We start from the raw sequence: 19,445 nt of genomic DNA on the forward strand, positions 1-19,445 counted from the left end.
TCTTTCAGAAAGGCATTGAAGCATTTTTGGCTGGTGGTAACATATTTGAACAGTATTAAAAATGCTGAAATGTAACAATATGTGAAAGGCATAATGTTGTCCCCATATTTAATTACACTCAATTAACTTGATTGTCATGTACAGTACATTAGGTTATTGCATAGTTTAAAAGACAAAATGCTGAATTGACTTTACATGTGTCCTCTCTCTGGACACCCACATTGCCAACACAATCGTGTTCTGGCCTTCTCAAGTAAAAACTGCTTTGTTCCTTCAATAAAACACAGCAGTCAAGTTGAGTATAAAAACATTGGTTCGATGGTTCACATCCCTCGTGTGAGGCCGGCGTCTACGGCGCTTAGATGATGCCAAACTCCGTGAGCAGAGCAATGATGAGGAAAACGGAGTAGAAGATGAGGAGGAAAATGCCATAGGGTCGACCCAAGTGGAAGTGGCTCAGTGGAACGATGACAAAAGACAGCACCAAAGACAAACCCAGAGAACCTGCCAGTATCCATGTCAGCAGTCCCTCTGGTTCCAGCTAAGAAGGAAAACAACAGTGGTTTAAAAAAAATGCACTGACCAGGCACAACGCTTATGACAATGATATCCAAATACTGTAAAATCAAATGTTCTTCCATCACATTGGTAAAAATGCTCAGCTTGTGCACAGATGAGTTGGAATCGTTGAACAGTTCTTCTCAACTGGTGGCTCACGGACAGGACAGTTAGTTTAAAAAAAATAATAATAATAAAAATTATTTTTTTTTTGTTATAGCTTCACATTTGTACAGTATGTGCAAGTGTCGGGTTCATCCTCATTTGTTTATAACGTACCCCGAAAGGCAGCATTTGATATTTTTTCTTCCCTTAGCCATTTGGTGCAAAACTTTTTTGAGCTCCTTCTAGAAAACTCTTAGCTGCCACAAAATAGTGTAGTGCCAAAGCCCTGGCCAGTAGGAAAGTGCTGATTGGTGTCAAGGAAGTATGTTGAAGTGGTCCATCTCAACTGAGAGACTAACATCTTTGTATCTCAGTTTAGCTTGGGTTGTTAGTGGAAGTTAAGCATGCACATGTGTACATTTTTTTGTGCTGTTTTATATAAAATCATCTGTAAGGCATTTTTTAGGATAATGTAAGATGAGTTTGTGGTATATTTACATTTGAAACTATTCATATAGGTGATTATAAATATTTTCAGTGGGTGTCAATTATGTTGTTTTTTTTCTTTTTTGGAGTGGGAGGGTTTTACTATCAATGTGTTTTTAAAGGCTATTTTTTGACATGTTTTCTTAATTGTTGTTGACTTGGCACCAATAGTAAGATGCAGATTGACAACAGTCAAGAAGCACCGGTACAGATGGATGGACGCGGAGTTCGCGTGTAGAAGTGTAATCAACAAACCACAGTAATTCAACGTATTTTGTTTTTTAATGATATAGCGCTTGTATTGGATGTCATTACATTGTGCAAGTTCTGTGTGTTTTACCTGCACTTCAGAGTGTGTTTTGATCCTCTGCACCAGCAAGCCCAACCCCACCCCGAATAACATGTCTGGTGGCGATGCAGTTAAGGTGCACCCAAACATAAACACGCGATTGCCTTTGCTCTCGTCGTACTTTTCCTTTAGACCGTCAATTGTTGCAAATGAAAGCTGGTCGGTAGATGTATCGTCTCATATTCATTTTTTGACGTCAAACCCAAAGTTCCAAAATGAGATCTCAGCAACGTGCGGTGAAAATAAGGATACTGAAAATGATGCCCCCAAAGCAGGCCGATATGGCCATCCTCGGGTAACCTTGCCGTGCGAGGGTGATGTCTGAAAAACAGTCTAACAAAAAATAAAGTGGCTGTGATTATTAAAGAAGAGTCTTTTTTTTATTTATTTTTTTTTGTATCTCTGTATCAAATGCACATGCAAACACTTTGATCGGGCTCACCTCCTATGCTGTTGCCCCACGCCAGCAGAGTCAAGCCCAGCACAGTGTTACTGAGACTCAGCACCACGCCGAGCATGTGCAGAATACTGACCACTTCGGACGCCGCCGCGCTGATCAACACTGCGCTCACCACGAAGCCCAAAAGAGCGAAGACCTGCCAAAACAATATCAGATGTATTCAAACACCGTGTTGGATTGGGAACAAAGGAAGGTTGAGGTGTAACTCTGTGGATTTTGGACAGAAACTTAAAAGTGTCCAAAGTACAACCCGAGGGCCAGTTGCGAGCATTTTTGGGGGGGCCCACGGCGTATACTAAACATAATATTTGATACGACCTGCAAAGCTATGAAAAAGGATGGGTGTCAAAAAGGTGGAAGGATTTGCATCACGGCGACAACTACTACTGGTCATAAACTGAATTGATATAGCGCTTTTCTACATCTGCAAAGACACACACACACACACACACACAAATGGGCAATAAAGAGAATTCCACTTCTGAGGCCAAACTGTTTTCCAGCACTTTCTGCTCTGTCAAGTTGCGACATCAAAGATCCTCAAGTAACTACTTCGAAAAAGGTTTGCTCATGTTTCTGTTCTGAATGCGCAGATGAGATTTGGAGATTTGGCTGGTGCTCAGCGGAGGGGCCCATCGATTCCAGTGGGATACGGGATTTGCCTTATCACCTTTACCAGAAAGTTGTTTTTCAAAATAACTATACAGTAATATCAAAACAGTCGTTTAATCCATTCCATTCAAAGCCCTTGCTTCCTTCTATTTTTCCGTCGGAGGAAAAGGTTTTGACACACACTTACTGAGTGATATCTGGGGGCGCACTCATTGGTGGTGCTGCAGAACACGATGGCACAAAGGAAGAGTCCCACGAGGAGAGTGAGCAGCCACAGAGGAAACTGGCCCCCAATCAAATAATCTCCAACTAGACAGAAAACGCAGGTGCATTGAAAGACCAAAATCCAAACAGACGACTCACAAAAAGTTGGAGATATTCGGATTGTGAATTTTGCAGCTCTGCTCCTTGTTAGAGAACATCGGAGACTCGGACATTCAAAAGTTTAGAGAAGGTCAAATCAAATTTACCAGTAAAGGTTGGAGTGCATTTTAGTTTCATCCTGAGAGCCTAATATCCCAAGTTTGTTTTTTTTTTTTTTTTTTATTTTTATGTAGTGTATATATATATATATATATATATATATATAACTCAAAACCCCCTTATGATGGCGACAAACGATGGACTCGGTTTTTCCTGGCCCGGAAGCGGGTCACCGGGGCCCCCCTCTGGAGCCGGGCCTCGAAAGGCTAACGTGGGTCGTCCCCCTTCCCGTGGGCTCACCGCCTGTGGGAGGGGCCGTAGGGGTCGGGTGCAGTGCGAGCTGGGCGGTGGCCGATCCCCCCGGTTACCTCCACCCGACCTCGGATAAGCGGTAGAAAATGGATGGATGGATGGTATATATAACTAGGAATGCATTGTTCAAACTCATTTTGTATAAAACATTGAGTGATTTTGACTTATTTGTGTGTGTGTTAGATGGCGGACGGACAATTTCAGGAGCTGGGAGAGCTCGTTTCCTTTTTTTGTGCTCCGACTTTGTATTACAGGTATGCATTAAAGTTGCTAATCCAAATAACAATTCATGCAGAGATTTCCCAAAATACACACGAAAACAAATCTCCACAGTGGCCAGCACATGAGATCCGGACAATCTTTCAGTAAATAAGTCATTTCCTCTTTGCACTTACAAATTCCAGACTGAAAGGCGAGGACGCACGTGAGCGGGCCCGTGACCAGATGAAGACAGTTCAGAGGTCGCCTCCAGTTCTTGTCTTCTTTATCGTGATCCACAACAGGGATGCACAGCAACAGCACGACCTCCACAGGGGCCTGAGAGAGAAAGCGTCGGCGCACTTGGGACTTTGTGTGTGTCTGTATTTGGCACACCTTCAATACTTTGAGGACTCTCCACTTCCAGTTTTTCCTCCTCCACTTCCTGTTGTCCACTGGGTTGATGGAGCTCAGCAAGATCTGGCGAGTGGACTCGGTGTATTGCAGGAGTGGCCTGTACTCAGACTCTGATGGAATCAATCAATCAATCAATCAATCAATAATAATGCTGTTGAATATGAACAAACACAGCTCGTGATTTTCAGCTTTCAGGTGACATTTCAGCGTGCCGCCGGCGTGCAACTAACAATGACATTAAAAAATGGATGGAAACGTTATCAGGAGGTTCTTGATCCTTTTTTTCAATGAACCTTTTATTCAAAAAAAAATCAGGACATTATTTCAGATTGACAGTGCAGAAAACGAACAAACAATCTGAATAGGATTCAGTTACTGGTCAGCAGCAGGGCGCAAGAAAGAGGAGACACTGGAGGTGTCACAGAAAGGCATTGAAGCGGACGTCCTCGTCGACTTAAGAGTCGTCTATCAAGCGACTGCGCTTGTTTTGGAGGGTGGGAGGAAGCCGGAGTAGCCGGAGAAAAGCCGTGCACGCTCGGAGGCCAGAGTGAAAAGTTTCGAGAGGCGGCTCCAATTCAGTTACGTCGCCCTTTTGGCTTCATCTGGAAATTTCACCCGAAAGCAGAATATCCTTAACTTTTTGTTTCGACACGCGTTAATAGGAGGGTCCGCTTTTTCCCACCATATTCCTGTTGATCCGTCCCAGCTAGCAGACGGGGAACGTCGTCGTCGTCGTCGTCGTCGTACGTGTCCGACGACTCAAACCCCGCTACACAGGAAACGAGCCATGAAGGAAGGAATTTGTGTCGCTTCGTGTGCGTTCGTTCGTGTGATGAACCTTGAATATGCGCAACGCCGTCGATCGATGCGCTGCGCAAACGTTTTAGTCGGCTGTAGACGTAGGCACTGATGATTACTGTCAAGACGTACACTACGTAGAGGCCCAGGTACCCTGCAAACAAACAAACAAACGCGTAAATGTTATTCATGTTGCAAAAGAAGTCAAGGCAAGGAAGGTGTTATTGTGCAAAATCGAGCCTTTGCGTGTGTGTACCCAGTGTTTCTCCCAGAGCGCTTGTTCCTCTGTACAGGATGAGGTAAGTCCAGAACACCGCCACCATGTAGAAGATGACGTCACGCAAGAAAGGACGGGACGCTACGGCGAAAGGTTTGACCAGGGCCACGCTGCCCGCGACAACCGTAGTGACAAATATACCGGCGCCTACCGGCGGTGACAGACAAAGTGGATCATTTGCACGGTTCAGATTGATACCTTATCGTGTGTCCGAATACCGAATAATGCTCCGACTGCCAGCCCGGCGGTGTGAGGGTGGGAAAACGCCGCTATGGCACTGAAGATGTCCGGAGCGCCATTACCGAGAGCGAGGAAAGTCACGCCCTCGACACAAACGTTAGTCAAGGACAGATGGTTCGGCAATATGGACACCAAACTTTTTGGTCTGTTCTGGACTCGGCATCATCCGATGGAAGGGCGCCTGGACCAAGGACGTGATCGGGACGTGACAGGTGTTGGTCCAATATTATGTGTCGTGTCTTATTGCTTAGAACATTATGATTTGTAAATCGCTCCTATTTCAAATAAATGCAGGAGCGAGGGGGGGGGGGGGGGGGGGGCTGTGATCTGAACAATCTCCCGTACGCCCTCCTCATGAGAAAAAGAAACCAGCGTCTTCATTCCTTTTGTGTCTGTTTTTTATAATAAGAGAAATCCAACAATCTCCTGTCGGTGACATTTAAGGACAACCCCCGCCTTTACACATTTTCTTCACTATAATAAACAAATGCACTACCCAAATGTAAATAACACCTTACTTAGGCTACTAGTAGATTACAAAGTTGTAACTATGTCTGTATCCTGTGAATAGTGTTTTGGATTTTGGATTGAATTCATAAAACGGAGAGGGGGCTGGAGATGAAGGATACAGCGACGTTGTGCGTGAGATGCAGACTTGTGGAGACGGCGGACAGGTTGGGACAAAAACTGTCGAGAAAGACAGAGACAACGTGTTAACAATTCATTCCAAAAAGATGTCTTTTTATGAAATACACAAGAGCTCGTGGTCGGTGGGGCTGAAGTAGAAAAGCAGAACAAAGTCCACTTCCAAAGTCACAGCAGTGAAGTGAAACAAACGAAACCGTTCCAGTGCAACGATGCACATGTGACCCAAGGAGCAGTCACACGATGAAAGAGGTCAATTCCCACGCTACGTGGATGGACAGAATCAATAAAGAAACCTGACGGGACACACGACACTTTGCACATAAGGGAGACACTTACAATTTCGATGCGATGAGGCCAAGTATGACGAACAAAAAGCACAGCCATATCATCTGTGGAGAATCGTAAAACAGACATGACAAAAAAAGGATGTATTAGAAACAGTGCGAGGGTGTTTACGCCGCTCACAAGAGGGTCTTTCTTCATCGTGGAGCAATGCGTGACGTCAAAAAAAGAAAAACCCCAAATGTAAGTTTCCCAAACTTCCTCAAACGGCGCACGCACGGGACTTACACATAGAATGACTGTGAGGGGTGTGAGCTCGGGAGGAAGCAGACAGAAGGCCACTTGAAGATAGTTGACGAAGCCGTCTTCGATGCTGCAGTCGGGTGTGCGCTTGACGAATGCACAGCGGTCTGCAGCGCTGACGTTCATCACGTTATCGCACTGAACGCACACAAGTATATACACAGTATAAACGGAGGCAAGTCAATATTATTTCCCTGTATTCTTTGTTTAATTCATGAATGCAATGAATGCAGCCCTTCGCGGCTATGCGCCACAGGTAGGACGTGACCGACAGGTGAACGAGGAAGTCTGGAAGGAGCCAGACCGAGTAGTTCTGAGCATCCCAGACACAGAGAGAGTCGTGATTGGTGCAGAGTGTAATGCACATGTTGGTGAAGGTAATAGGGGTGATGACGAAGTCATGGGTGAGGTCGGCATCCGGGAAAAGGAACTTGGAGGGACAGATGGTGGTAGACTTTGCCAAAAGGATGCAAATGGCTGTAGTGGACAGACAAGAGCGGCGGTAGAAGCGCGCAGGAAGATTACATCTTGTGCAGACGATGTCATCTGAAGCAGGTTACCGACCGTAAGCTTGTGCTGGACAGCGTAGGATGGGGGTGTGTAAGATGACTCTGGTGGTGGGGAGGACAAAAGGCAGAGCAAAGAACCGTGTGGTGGAACCAGTGTTGTGCAGCTTTTCGGGAAGCGTTGAGACAGGCTCCCGGTGGACGGGAGGAGCTTCCGGAAGACCGGACCACTCCGACCGAGGTGATCAGAGAGGCAGGCAGGAGAGTACTTGGTGTATCTTCTGGCAGGAAAGGAGAGAAGGAGACTTGCTGGTGGAACCCCACAGTACAGGAAATCATACAAGGAAAAAGAAGTGGGACACCGAGAGGAGCGAGGAAAGGCGGAAGGAATACATTGAGATGCGACACAGGGGCAAAGGCCAAACAAGAGGCGTGTGATGACATGCATGCCGCGTTGGACACTAAAGAAGGAGAAAAGGATCTATACCGAAGGGAATATAGAATACTTCATATTCGAATATGTCATAGAATATAATATAGAGTTTCATGGGATAACTAGTTTGGAAGATAAGCGAGGATGTGTATAGGGGGTAGGAGTATATTGCAGGAAGGCCCCCCCCATCGCAGAAAGGAACTGCGGGAAGCTACTATAAACGACGCCCGGAGGCGGCGTCTGGAGCCAGATCAGATAGTCATCCTTCTCCAGAACAACGATGACGTCAGATTACGGACCAATCGGACGACAGCGATTCCATACCGGCCCGTTTGAAACATTGTATAAGTCTGGGGTAGAATCACGACTTTATCTGCCAAGGATAAGATAGGGGTAGTTGCGGACCCAGAGCCCTGCAAAATGTATAGACTCCTCTGTCAGGAATCAATTGGCTGGTTTTGATACATTGTTGTGAACGAAGTTCTTTCACCAAAACGAGCACGCGTGGAACCACGGGAGCAATAGGAGATTTTAAAACACAGGTTCCTTCAATACAGGTCGGCCAAACGGAGGGATAGAGATGGGAAGCATGTGCAGCAGGTTAGGGTGATTAAGGATAGCCATGGAAATATGTTGACTGGTGCCAGTAGTGTGCTACGTAGATGGAAAGAATACTTCGAGGAGTTGATGACTGAGGAAAATGGGAGAGAAGGGAGAGTAGAAGAGGCAAGTGTGGCGGAGCAGGAAGTGGCAATGATTAGGAAGGGGGAAGTTAGAAAGGCATTAAAGAGGATGCAAAATGGAAAGGCAGTTGGTCCTGATGACATTTTATGTGGCCCGCAAAAGCAAATCGTGCTCGTCAACGTCCGTGATTTTTGCTATGATCTGTACCCAAATTCCAAATTGTCATGATAATAAACAATAGTGTTGAGATATTGCTTTTTTTCTGTGACCAAACCCTTCTTCTACAGCAACTTAAACAATACTTGAACAATCTATTATCCTTGTCTTCTGATTTCAAAACTAGTTGTCCCTCATCCATCCATCCATCCATTTTCTGAGCCGCTTCTCCTCACTAGGGTCGCGGGCGTGCTGGAGCCTATCCCAGCTGTCATCGGGCAGGAGGCGGGGTACACCCTGAACTGGTTGAGTTGTCCCTCAATTTGTTGTGTAATGGTAATCATATGATTTGGTGATTAAACATTTATATGGTTTCGCTGTTCTAATGGCCCTCTGAGGCAAATCTTAAGTACAATGTGGCCCGAGACAAACATTTCTTTGACACCCGTGATCTCGGGAAAGACTATGACAGAGCACCCAGAGAGGAACTAGGGTACTGCAGGCGGAAGTCTGGAGTGGCACACAAGTATGTTAGAATAATACAGGACATGTACAGCGGTGAGGTGTGACAGAGGAATTGAAGGTGGAGGTGGGACTGCATCAGGGATCAGCCCTGAGCCCCTTCCTGTTTGCAGTGGTGATGGAGATGAGGTTGGACTGGAATCCCCGTGGACCGTGATGTTCGCAGATGACGTTGTGATCTGCAGTGAAAGCAGGGAGCGGGTGGAGGAACAGTTAGAAAGGTGGAGGCTTGCACTGGAAAGCAGAGGAATGAAGATTAGCCGAAGTAAGACAGAATATAAGTGCATGAATGAGAGGGGTGGTGGGGGAAGAGTGAGGCGACAGGGAGAAGAGATAGCGAGGGTGGAGGACTTGAAATACTTGGGGTCAACCGTCCAGAGCAATAGGGAGTGTGGTCAGGAAGTGAAGAAACGGGTCCAAGCGGGTTGGAACGGCTGGAGGAAGGTCTCAGGTGTCTTATGTGACAGAAGAGTCTCTGCTAGGACGAAGGGCAAAGTTTAGAAAACAGTGGTGAGGCCAGCCAGGATGGACGGATGAGAGACCGTGGCACTGAAGAGGCGACAGGAAGCAGAGCACATGAAGATGTTGAGGTTCGCTCTCGGAGTGACCAGGTTGGATCAAATTAGAAATGAGCTCATCAGAGAGTCGGCCGAGGTTCGATGTTTTGGAGATGGAAGTTAGCGAGAGAGCAGACTTGGATGGTTTGCCCACGTCCAGAGGAGAGAGAGTGAGCATATTGGTAGAAGGATGATGAGGATGGAGCTGCCGGGCAAGAGAGCGAGAGGAAGACCAAGGAGAAGGTTGATGGATGTCGTGAGGGAAGACATGAGGGCACTTGGTGTTGCTGGAGAGGAGCATGCAGCAGATAGGCTGACGTGGAAAAGGAGGACGCGCTGTGGCGACCCCTAGCGGGACAAGCCCAAAGCAAAAGAAGATGCTCTGTTTAATTAATTGTGCGCTAATTAATCATGACTTATATGCATATCAAATATTCAATTTCAAAGTTGAAGAAGGTTTCATGAGCTTGTTGGCAAAATAACATATTTCCTCTTGTGTATATTTATGAAACTAGTAAAGTAGTTTGCATTTGCCAACAGTGTAGTATCACATATTGCTATATATATATATATATATATTACAGAAATAATACTAATAATTTGTGTATGAATGGAAGTAGTTAACTAATTTATTAATTTATATTTATTCATTGTTAATTTTACAGGGGATAACAGTGCACAAACTCCATTTGTATGTTCTTGACCTGCTTTTTTTATTATTCAAATGTTATTTAATGTGAAGGTGTAAATCATACTGTATCGAAGATATTGTACAGCAGATATCCTAATTCGGAGGTCACTTTTCTGGTTATATTTTTATTCTTTTGCATGATACCGACATTATTTAGATATACTGTGTATTTGTTGCATTTTATCGTATTATTACAGGAACTAATTTACTGCATAATGTTAAGTGCAAAGTACATGTACTGTGCATTGGTAGGTGTTAACATACCCCCCCCCCCCCAAAAAAAGCACTGTACATGATTTCAATCGTCGTTTTTCGTGCCTGTGGTCATGTGACCAAAAGCTGCTGACAAGGCGCCAGGTTGAACCTCAACACACACGGAATGTGGCCCCTGAATGCGACACGAGGAGCGCCAGTTCATGTTCACTTCTTATCTCACCAACCTCGTCGTCGTCGTCGTTGTTTGTCTCAGACGTGACGGCCAGTGAGGCGTTTAAGGACCCTGCGTCTACTTCCACACCTGTCCGGGTCGCGTGGACAGAGAAGTCCGAGGCGGCTTGCTGGGGCAGCAATGTCCCGACCAGGAGAGGCAGCAGAGACGCCACAGACATGACTTGTTGCTTCGTTGTTGTTGTTTTTATCTAGGAGTCACGTCCATTCTGGTGACAGCTACACTGAAGAAGACGGCGGTCGTATCCGGTTTTCTGCTAAAACGGAACTAAAAACAGTGTCGCTAGGCATTTAAACTATGAAAGTCGATATTGTGTATAGCTGCACATTGACGCAGACGTGTGGCTTGATTCTTTGGCAGGTTTTACACATGCGAGTGCTGTTAAAAACGTCCTCGACACCTCAGAGAAAGCTCCGCCTACCAATACACCAACTACGTGTGCTTCCTTCAATGACTTCTCGTAAAGTCAATGCTTCCCATAACTACAGCAATACACTACTGTATACACGGAAACATTTCATGTTTAAAAATAGTCACATCATTTGTGTTGTGAAACATATAGCATGATTTCGAATGAAACAAAAAGACCATATGATCTAAGCAACGGAGGACCACAATAACGCATGTACAACATACAAACTGACGTGATATGTCCACGTCTTCAATGCTTTTGAAGGCGCCACGGCTGTTGAACTTCACCAGGTGCTCCACCTGTACAAGCGCCAGCATTTTTTAAATCCAAGTGTGGAAAGACACAGTGAAATGCGTTACGTTATACAGTATTCATGTGTAAGAAATATTATTTACTGTAATTGCTTCACAGACCACTTCCATTGGCCATGCAAATCAATGTGGTTTTCATTTGCTGAGTAACTGCTATCTAAAAAGTGCATGATATAATAAAGTGTCATTAATAAAGCTGAAGTACTGTTTAATCATTCCAATTACAGTACGCATCAGTTTTCGCCATCGGTCGCTTGGTCGTACACAAGTGCTGAATCGAGTCCTTGACAGTTAGCATCGTAGCATCCTCTCGCCTTGTTGGATGCCACGATGCATAAGTCCTGTTCACACCACCTGATGAGGCAATATTAAAAAAAAAAGATTCTAAATGGTTTGTTTTTTTCTTCATTCGGTTTGATTTTTCTCCTCATTTTTTTTTGTTTCACCTGAGAGCTGCGTAGATGTCAGCTGGAGACGCTCCTTTCCAACTTGCATGGTCAATGAGAAGGGCACCTATGATTAAGAAGGAGAAGGATGTGTGCAGTTAGTGGATGTCAGTGTAATGTGCTGTAATGTGTGTTTGCATTCTTCATGTACCCGTATAGATGCGAGCCAGGCTGTACGCCAAGTCTCTGGCTGCGAGTTCCAGATAGCTCGGCGCTCTGGTGGCTGCCTCCTGGACAAAGCCTTCTAGTTCAGAGAGAGCCCCGTCTACTGCTCTCCCAGCTGGGCCCAAAGAGGAGACGCTTGAAGCGCCTGCGAGCAGGGACTCCACACACACACACACACACACACACACGCAGTATAACTCGGTCGTGGCCTTTACAGTCGGTGGACTCGTTTTGATGTGTTCTTCTTACTTTGGCATGGGTGAAATAAGCGTGGAGAACCATTCCTGAACTTCGAGCCACAGAGCGCAGCACGTCCAGGGACAAAACATTTGTTGTCCCTTCCCATATGCTCAGCACCTAAACACAAAATAAGCATCAAATGTATTATCGCCATAGGGAAGGTTACATTATAATCAGCATGAGTTTGTTTTCCCGTACACAGATTTGAATTTATCAACTCGGTTTTTATAAGACATACAGTATGTAGGAATTATTCCAAATAGGCATGATGTCATACAGAGAGTAGAAAGATTACAAGAGTATCAACGAATTTTGGGAGAATAATGAGACAATTTTAAATGACATGCTGCTGTCGATCGCAGACTGTTGCGTTTAAGTTTATGGGAATTTTGACAGTCATTCATTACAATTACGACTACTGTATTACATTCAAAACATCCATCCATGCTTTTTGTATACCGCATATCCTCCTTAGGGTCTGTCAATCACGGGGGGACGAATAGAAAACCAACCATTCACACTCACGTTCTCACCTATGGACAATTGGATGTGAATCAGGTTGTAATTTGTTGTGTTTATGTGTAGGAGCTTATTACACTGTCGGAAGCAAATCTTTTTCACCTGTGCATCTCGAAGCAGTCCTGGCAGCCCCGTGTCCTCGATGTAGCCCTGCCCGCCAAAGCTCTCCAAACCCTCCGACAACACGGCGACTGCCTGAAATGAACGAGCTCAGAGTCCTGACTCATCAGATAAGCGTTGGCTAACACAAAGTATACATTCTCACCTGTTTACCGGTGTAGAGTTTGACAACAGGTGTGAGCAGACGTAAGAGGTGCGTATCAAGTTGGGTGGCGATGCCGCTCTCCTCTCGTCCCAGCAGGCGACACGCGTCCATCGCCAGGAGGAAAGCTCCACGGGTCTCCACCTGCGTGCGTCGCAAGCATATAGAAAGTCTGCACACCCCCTGCTCAAGTGCCAGGTTTTTGTGATGTAAGAAACAAGACCAAGATAAATCATTGTCCACCATTAGTAGGACTTATAACCTGTACAACATAATTGGAAAAAAAGAAAGCAAGACAATTCAAGCGGGTTGCACAGCAGTGCACAACCTGTTATAACATTCAAACTCATGTCAAATGAGGGTCAGCACAACACTGCCACCATTTATAGGGCCTTTGATTAACCCCAAATCAAGTTCACTTGTTTTAAACTGGTTCTCATTCCCTCCACCTTGACTAAGGTGCCAGTCTCCGCTGGAAAAAAAGAAACAGCCCCAAAGCAAGATGCTGCTCACTGTAGGTATGGTGTTCAGTGTTGTGTTTGTGCACAAAGTTTGGAATTGTGTCCAAAAAGTGGACCGTAACATATTCTTCCACGTTTTTGGGACATTTCAAATGTGTTTTTGCAAAATGTTGTCGGGCTTGGATGTTTTTCTTTGTAAAATAAGGCTTTTGTCTTTCCACCCTACTTATAGCCAGGACCTAAGAAGATGGAAGATTGTTGTCACATATACGAAACAGCCACTACTTGCCAGAAATTCCTTCAGTTCCTTAAATGTCGTTGTCTGTCGGCCTCTTGGTAACCCTCCTGACCAGTTTTCTTCTTGTCTTTTGGAGGCACATCCAGTTCTTGGAAATGTCAATGTTGTGCCATATTTTCCCCGCTTGATGATGACTGTCTTGACTGTGTTCCGTTGTATATTTATTTGGAAATTCTTTTGTAGCCTTGTCCTGACTGGCACCTTTGAACAATGTTTATCCCTCTGATGCTGTGGAAGCTGCCTGTGCTGTAAGATGCGACTACAAAAATGTCAGGAAAAGCCTTCAAGCATCTGAGTCACTTGAAATTGCCGCAGGTGTGTGCTGACTCCCATTGAACATGAGTGAATGTGATTGGTTCATTGTGCCTCGGTGCTAACTTCACCTCCATCCTGGCAAGGGTCTGCATGTGCAGCGGGTGCTCTTTAATAAGCTTTCCGAAAGCAGAGCGGCGAGTGGCATAGTCACGCGCTAAATGGACCACCCTGTGAGAACATAAATATTATTCATCTTCTTACTTGGCGCAAAAGAGAGTAAAGTTAGACAGGAAGTAATGCAAGGGCTTGTGCCTTCTCATTGCTGCTGCTGCAGAGATGCTGTTGTGGATCCTGGTTATAGTTAGCATGTTCGCTATGGAGGCCACACCTCGTCCTTCTTCTGATAGCTGGGAATAAAGCAGCGGAAATGAATAACAATATCTATCATATGTGGATTTCATTCGGAAATGTATAGCCACCAGCCACACCTGCACAACCTATTGAGATCCAATAAAACAATGTTTCAAACGTTCTAAAAATGATGTGTTTTGATCGACATTGTTATAGACATTCATTTAACAATATGGTGGTCATTTTGAGAGGCGTGTCTAATCCTTTGTTTTTCTCGATCAGGTGACCAAAACATGAGACACAACTCTCTATATGATGCGGTGCGGTTGAACACCGATATAACCATCAAGCACAATAATAATCATGTTAAATGTATAGCTGCAACAATGTTAATCAAAGCTACATATTATTTTAGTCAAGCATTGATTTTACAGTACACGATGGATGACAGACGGTGCAGGCGTCCGTGGTAAAGGGACTGACCCGGTGTGCCTGGAGGCCGTCCAGCAGTAACTCGGCTGTGGGCATCTGTCTGGTGCCGAGTTTGTCCTTCAGCCTCTGAACTTCGATCCCTCTCAAACAGCCATCTTGGTCTCGACTCACCTCTGCGTAGAAGAGAGACAAACCTCGGCTGCCCTGAAATCACATACACGACCATCCGTGAAATGTCATTCTCAAACACACGCGCACACACACACACACACAGAGTGTAAGCAGTACCGGTGTCGTTGCTCCTGTTCTGTCACGCACTCTGGCCAGTGTGAGAGTCATGTCTGCATCCGTGGCTGACGTGAACCACTTGAAGCCATAAAGTTTGTACCAGCCGTCTGTTTGGAGTACAGCCATTGTTTCTGTGCCACCGGCTAAACACGAACGCACACGCACCCATACACAAGCAATAAGCAACGAGACAAAAGTGGCTTTTCCATCGACAGAAATATTATAACTCCAACTGACCTACATCTGAGCCTCCTTGTCTTTCTGTCATCCACTGCCCTGATGTCCAGAAATGTTCAGGCTGACGGCTGGTTAGTCGCCTGTAGGCTTCTTCTACAGGCCAAGGAACACCTATGGACTTCACGTAGACACACACGCATATCACATTTACTTGCTCGAAATCAGTGTTTCCCAATCTTTATTGAGCCCAAGCACATTACATTGTGTTAGAAAAATCTTGCGTCCCACCATCAAACAAAAATGTGACACAGTATGCGAATACAATCGATGATAATCATAATGCTGTTGAATGAATGGCAACAGGTGCAAACGCAGGTTCATTGTACCTGCTGGCATTTTTCAATAGCGCTTAGTCGCTTATGCTCATCATTAGAGTCCATCCATCCATCCATCCATTTTCCGAGCCGCTTCTCCTCACTAGGGTCGCGTGCGTGCTGGAGCCTATCCCAGCTGTCATCGGGCAGGAGGCGGGGTACACCCTGAACTGGTTGCCAGCCAATCGCAGGGCACATAGGAACAAACAACCATTCGCACTCACAGTCATGCCTACGGGCAATTTAGAGTCTCCAATTCATGCATGTTTTTGGGATGTGGGAGGAAACCGGAGTGCCCGGAGAAAACTCATTAGAGTCTCGGGTGCAAATTCTAACCATGCAGAAAGCGCATCGGTGACGAGGCCAGAATGAGGAATGTTTCCCCGTTTGTCCGAGTTGTGGAAACGTTACCTGGCTGTCAAAACAGCAAGCACACCGAGTGAAGAAGACTTTAGGGGTGGTGTGGCCGCTTGAGAAGAATCATTTGAAACCTAGTGAGCTAACTAAAATGGAAGATATTTTTGTTGTATCTATCATGGAGGTGAGCTGGGATTGACCTGAATGACTTTGGCAGCGCCGTCAGTCATGGCCAGGGGACAAGTGTAGAGGCCAGAGGACGGGGAGAAGATGTACAACTTGCTCATTTGATAAACTCGACTGGAACAAAAACACACTTAGATCAAACTCACTTTGTCAATGACTAGAATGGTTATTCAATTGAGCGAAGAGGAAAAAAAAAAAACCTCCACTCTCCAAACCGCTTCTCATAGGCGATGGCGACTAGTCCCTCCTCTGCTGACAGAACTTTCATGCGTTTCCACGCCGGGGAGGTCACGATGTGGTCCACTCTGCGTCCCCAGGGGTCAAAGTGCGTCAGCCGCGGGGGAGTGACTTCACACTCTCTGCCCCACAGGTCCACCTCCGTCACCACGCGCTTGCCAAAGGCACACAAGTCTGCGAACACTGCCTAAGAAAAAAAACAAGCAAATGCCGAATAGAGTGTAAATCGTCTTACATACGCAGTTGTTAACTCACACGTTGTTGGATTTATCTTACCCAACATTTATCTAACACACGTATTGCCATTTTGGAGCTGTGTACCGTAACTTTGCCCTTAAGCAGCTCATTAGTATGCAAAAGATCACTTAAGAATCAAATGTCCAATGGAGATGACCTCTAATACAGTGCTGTGTTAAAACTCTCTACCTTCACAAAAGATAATGTTTGGCTTTGAAGGAAACTGTTAAAGCAACAAAATGTCGAATTATATATTACAGTGGACCCCCGCATACTTCCATTGGCACCTTCTCGCAGATTTTTTTTTTTCTTTTTGATTTTTCTTTTTCAAAGGGGAACCAACCCCAGAACACTGACGAGTGGTTTATCCATGCTTATTCAAGAATTTTGGAGTTAAAAATAAAATAACATTTTTCAAAAATTCAACAATTTTATATATATATATATATATATATATATGAGGAGCTATTTGCGCGGGATAGGGACCACAAATAGCTAGGATCTACTGCATTGTGGTTGTAGTTTGTAGTAGAACTGGACTGCAACATATTGAGAGCTGTTGGTAATATTATGGCACTGCACTCTAGCTAAAAAAAACGAAATATTAGAAAGACAAAAGATTCAGTGCAGTTAAAGCAAGAAACACCAGAAAATGAAAAGTCGCTTTTCAATAAAATCGAATGAATGAAAATTAAGAAGAAAAAAAAAAAATCACAACCAAAATTGAGAAATTCTATTTTTGGTTGAGTGGATGAGCTCAAGATTACAGTGATGACATTTTACATGCATATTATAGCTATGCAGTATATTATGTATTGCACATTGAGTTGTGGGGACCCCAGTGATTTAACATTCAATAGTCTCCATGCTCTCTGCTCACCTCTTGAGGCAGGTGCCTCCTCAAGTATCCCCTCAATAAGGCATCCTCCAGAAAAGGGTTCTTGAGCACAGGTCTGTCCTGAAAGAAAGATCCCAGCCTGGCCGCAGAAACAGGCAGAGCTGCCGCCGCCGTTTCCCAGAGTTGCTCTTCCTCAGATGGTCTTGAGCCTGCCTCGAGGCTACTGACACATCTGATGCGGACGGGGGGCCGGGTGACACCACGCCGCACCTGCAGCCAGCAGCCAGCAGCCTGGCAGCACCTTAAAGCTGACATGGCTCTGTGTCCACTGTCTAAGGAGGTGGGGGGGAAGACAATAAAGACTTTACTTCATTCCATTTACCACATGATTTTAGGCGTAGAGGGAAACTGAACATGTTCGGTGACTTGACTTGAGTCTTCGGTTTATGTCGTCGTTCCGTTCCGAAAGTCAGAATGTGCCGTAGTCTATTAGTAACCTAGGCTAAACAGTGCCGGTAAATATTTGTATGAAAAGCACTTCTCGGCCATAAATATAAAACTAGCAAATGGAAAACAATATGTATGGCGGTAACTGAGCGTGCCTTCTTGTGACGCTGTATTCTTACGCAGCTGCAAACTAGTTCATTGCATGCAGTTTTTAAAACCTGAAGAGCCATCATGACATTGTTTGCATGAAAAACACATCAAACCATAAACATGAATGAAAACAGTTTGAGTAGAGTGGTAATTGAGCGTGCCTTCTTGTGTCTCGTGGCGACATACTTATTCTTACAATGTGTGCCGTGTGACCTTAAAATGTATGTCGATATCTGCAAGGATGTTGTCATTGAAAAATTATAGATTTTTTAAAAATTATTTTTTTTAAATAACGTTTGACCTGATTCGGGTTGAGCCTAATGTAACAGACTTTGGGTGCGAGAGGGGCACACCCTGGACTGGTCGCCAGTCAATCGCAGGGCACATAAAACAAACTAGACAACCATTCATACGTACTGACCTTTCTTCTTCTTCTTTTTTTTTATTTTTTTTTAGAACTTTTAATCTTCACTTATAGCCTTATTTGCACAGTTGTTTTTGTTATATGGGAGAAACTGAACTCTTGTACCCTTTGAAAACAAACGCAACCACGGGGAGAACATGCAACTCAACACAGACAAGTCCGAGATTCGAACACTGAACTTAATAACTGTGAGGCAGACATGCTAACCACCCTGTCACCATACTTCTTATGTCAAACTCGTTACTCACTATTAAAAATATAACGATAGTGATACTGTACAACTATTTGTGTCACCTTTCTTTCATTTTCCCTGTATTTATTCATTCAACACTTTGTAATGTTTTGCGCCAACAATTCATATTGGAAAAAACAACAGCAACTTAAAGTTCTGTTCAAATCTGGGTCAAAGTTCATTTTTTGTCATTCTTAGCGCCGTGAAACATTATCATTCAAATATCACACTACTTTATTGCTAATAAAGTTGACACGACTATTGGTATTAGCTTCTCTGCCGATAGTTAGCCGAGCTTTACGAGCACTCAGCGAACAATTTGGTTGAAGAAAGGCACTCGGTTTCGCATGATTATTGCACTTACGTTGACGAATACCCCTTTCATATGGTGACTTTACGTTATGTTGTATATCATATGTTATATTAAGTCACACGTAAAAAAGTACGTTGATGGAAAAAAGCCAGCTTACCGAAGAGTTCGCCTGCTGTTTATGTCTACCAGACCTTCACTTCCAAAATAAAACCACTTGCTGTCATTCAAGTCGGTGATTCTCAAACTTTTAACACCAAGTACCACCGGGGAAAAAATACTGCGCCCCTACTACAATCGTGACCAACATTCAAAAGGGTTCATAAAAGACGAGACGTTTCATTTTTAAACATCATTGGAAGCCACTGTTAAGATGCTAACTGTGCTTAAAGATAATGAAAATAAAACTGTGCGTAGACAATAATTCAATTAAAATGCATTGCACGTTGAATAAAGGTTGTCTAAGTAAATGTTTAAAAACAACATGAATTAGATGCACTAACCGCTAGTACACCATTTAAATGTACTGTATTGGGTTATGGTTTCCCCAACTTTATTTATTTTTGCATCA

General features: G+C 44.5%; 2 protein-coding genes across 7 annotated transcripts; both read right to left on the reverse strand.

Moving 5' to 3' along the window:
- Window positions 1-82: 82 nt before the first annotated feature.
- slc8b1 (solute carrier family 8 member B1) lies at window positions 83-11,245 on the reverse strand. 4 transcript variants are annotated; one of them, XM_061768157.1, is made up of 16 exons: window positions 8,802-9,077; window positions 7,033-7,255; window positions 6,454-6,606; window positions 6,220-6,272; window positions 5,865-5,922; window positions 5,214-5,319; window positions 4,975-5,142; window positions 4,759-4,872; window positions 4,603-4,689; window positions 3,900-4,030; window positions 3,701-3,842; window positions 2,758-2,879; window positions 1,941-2,094; window positions 1,751-1,831; window positions 1,490-1,554; window positions 83-541 (listed from the first exon to the last, which is right to left on the reverse strand). In XM_061768157.1, the coding sequence occupies exons 1-16, from the start codon at window positions 8,846-8,848 to the stop codon at window positions 359-361; spliced, it is 1,887 nt and encodes a 628-aa protein (XP_061624141.1). In that variant the 5' UTR covers window positions 8,849-9,077; the 3' UTR covers window positions 83-358. The 4 variants fall into 4 exon arrangements, with proteins under 4 accessions (XP_061624141.1, XP_061624143.1, XP_061624139.1 ...); XM_061768159.1 differs by lacking the exons at window positions 7,033-7,255; window positions 8,802-9,077 and adding an exon at window positions 10,458-11,245; XM_061768155.1 differs by having other exon boundaries at window positions 3,701-4,030; window positions 8,802-9,078.
- Window positions 11,246-11,379: 134 nt separating this feature from the next.
- LOC133475387 (acyl-CoA dehydrogenase family member 11-like) lies at window positions 11,380-19,193 on the reverse strand. Of its 3 annotated transcripts, none has more exons than XM_061768153.1 (15): window positions 19,035-19,193; window positions 17,354-17,643; window positions 16,200-16,423; window positions 16,014-16,113; window positions 15,143-15,260; window positions 14,906-15,048; window positions 14,669-14,821; window positions 14,147-14,241; window positions 13,963-14,062; window positions 12,824-12,964; window positions 12,661-12,753; window positions 12,049-12,156; window positions 11,786-11,957; window positions 11,635-11,701; window positions 11,380-11,542 (listed from the first exon to the last, which is right to left on the reverse strand). In XM_061768153.1, exons 2-15 carry the CDS (start codon window positions 17,624-17,626, stop codon window positions 11,422-11,424), a joined length of 1,908 nt encoding a protein of 635 aa, XP_061624137.1. In that variant the 5' UTR covers window positions 17,627-17,643; window positions 19,035-19,193; the 3' UTR covers window positions 11,380-11,421. The 3 variants fall into 3 exon arrangements, with proteins under 3 accessions (XP_061624137.1, XP_061624136.1, XP_061624138.1); XM_061768152.1 differs by having other exon boundaries at window positions 12,824-13,003; XM_061768154.1 differs by lacking the exons at window positions 13,963-14,062; window positions 14,147-14,241.
- Between the last annotated feature and the right edge of the window lie 252 nt (window positions 19,194-19,445).

Source organism: Phyllopteryx taeniolatus, chromosome 3 (genome assembly GCF_024500385.1).
Source record: "Phyllopteryx taeniolatus isolate TA_2022b chromosome 3, UOR_Ptae_1.2, whole genome shotgun sequence".
NCBI classification, from domain to species: Eukaryota; Metazoa; Chordata; class Actinopteri; order Syngnathiformes; family Syngnathidae; genus Phyllopteryx; species Phyllopteryx taeniolatus.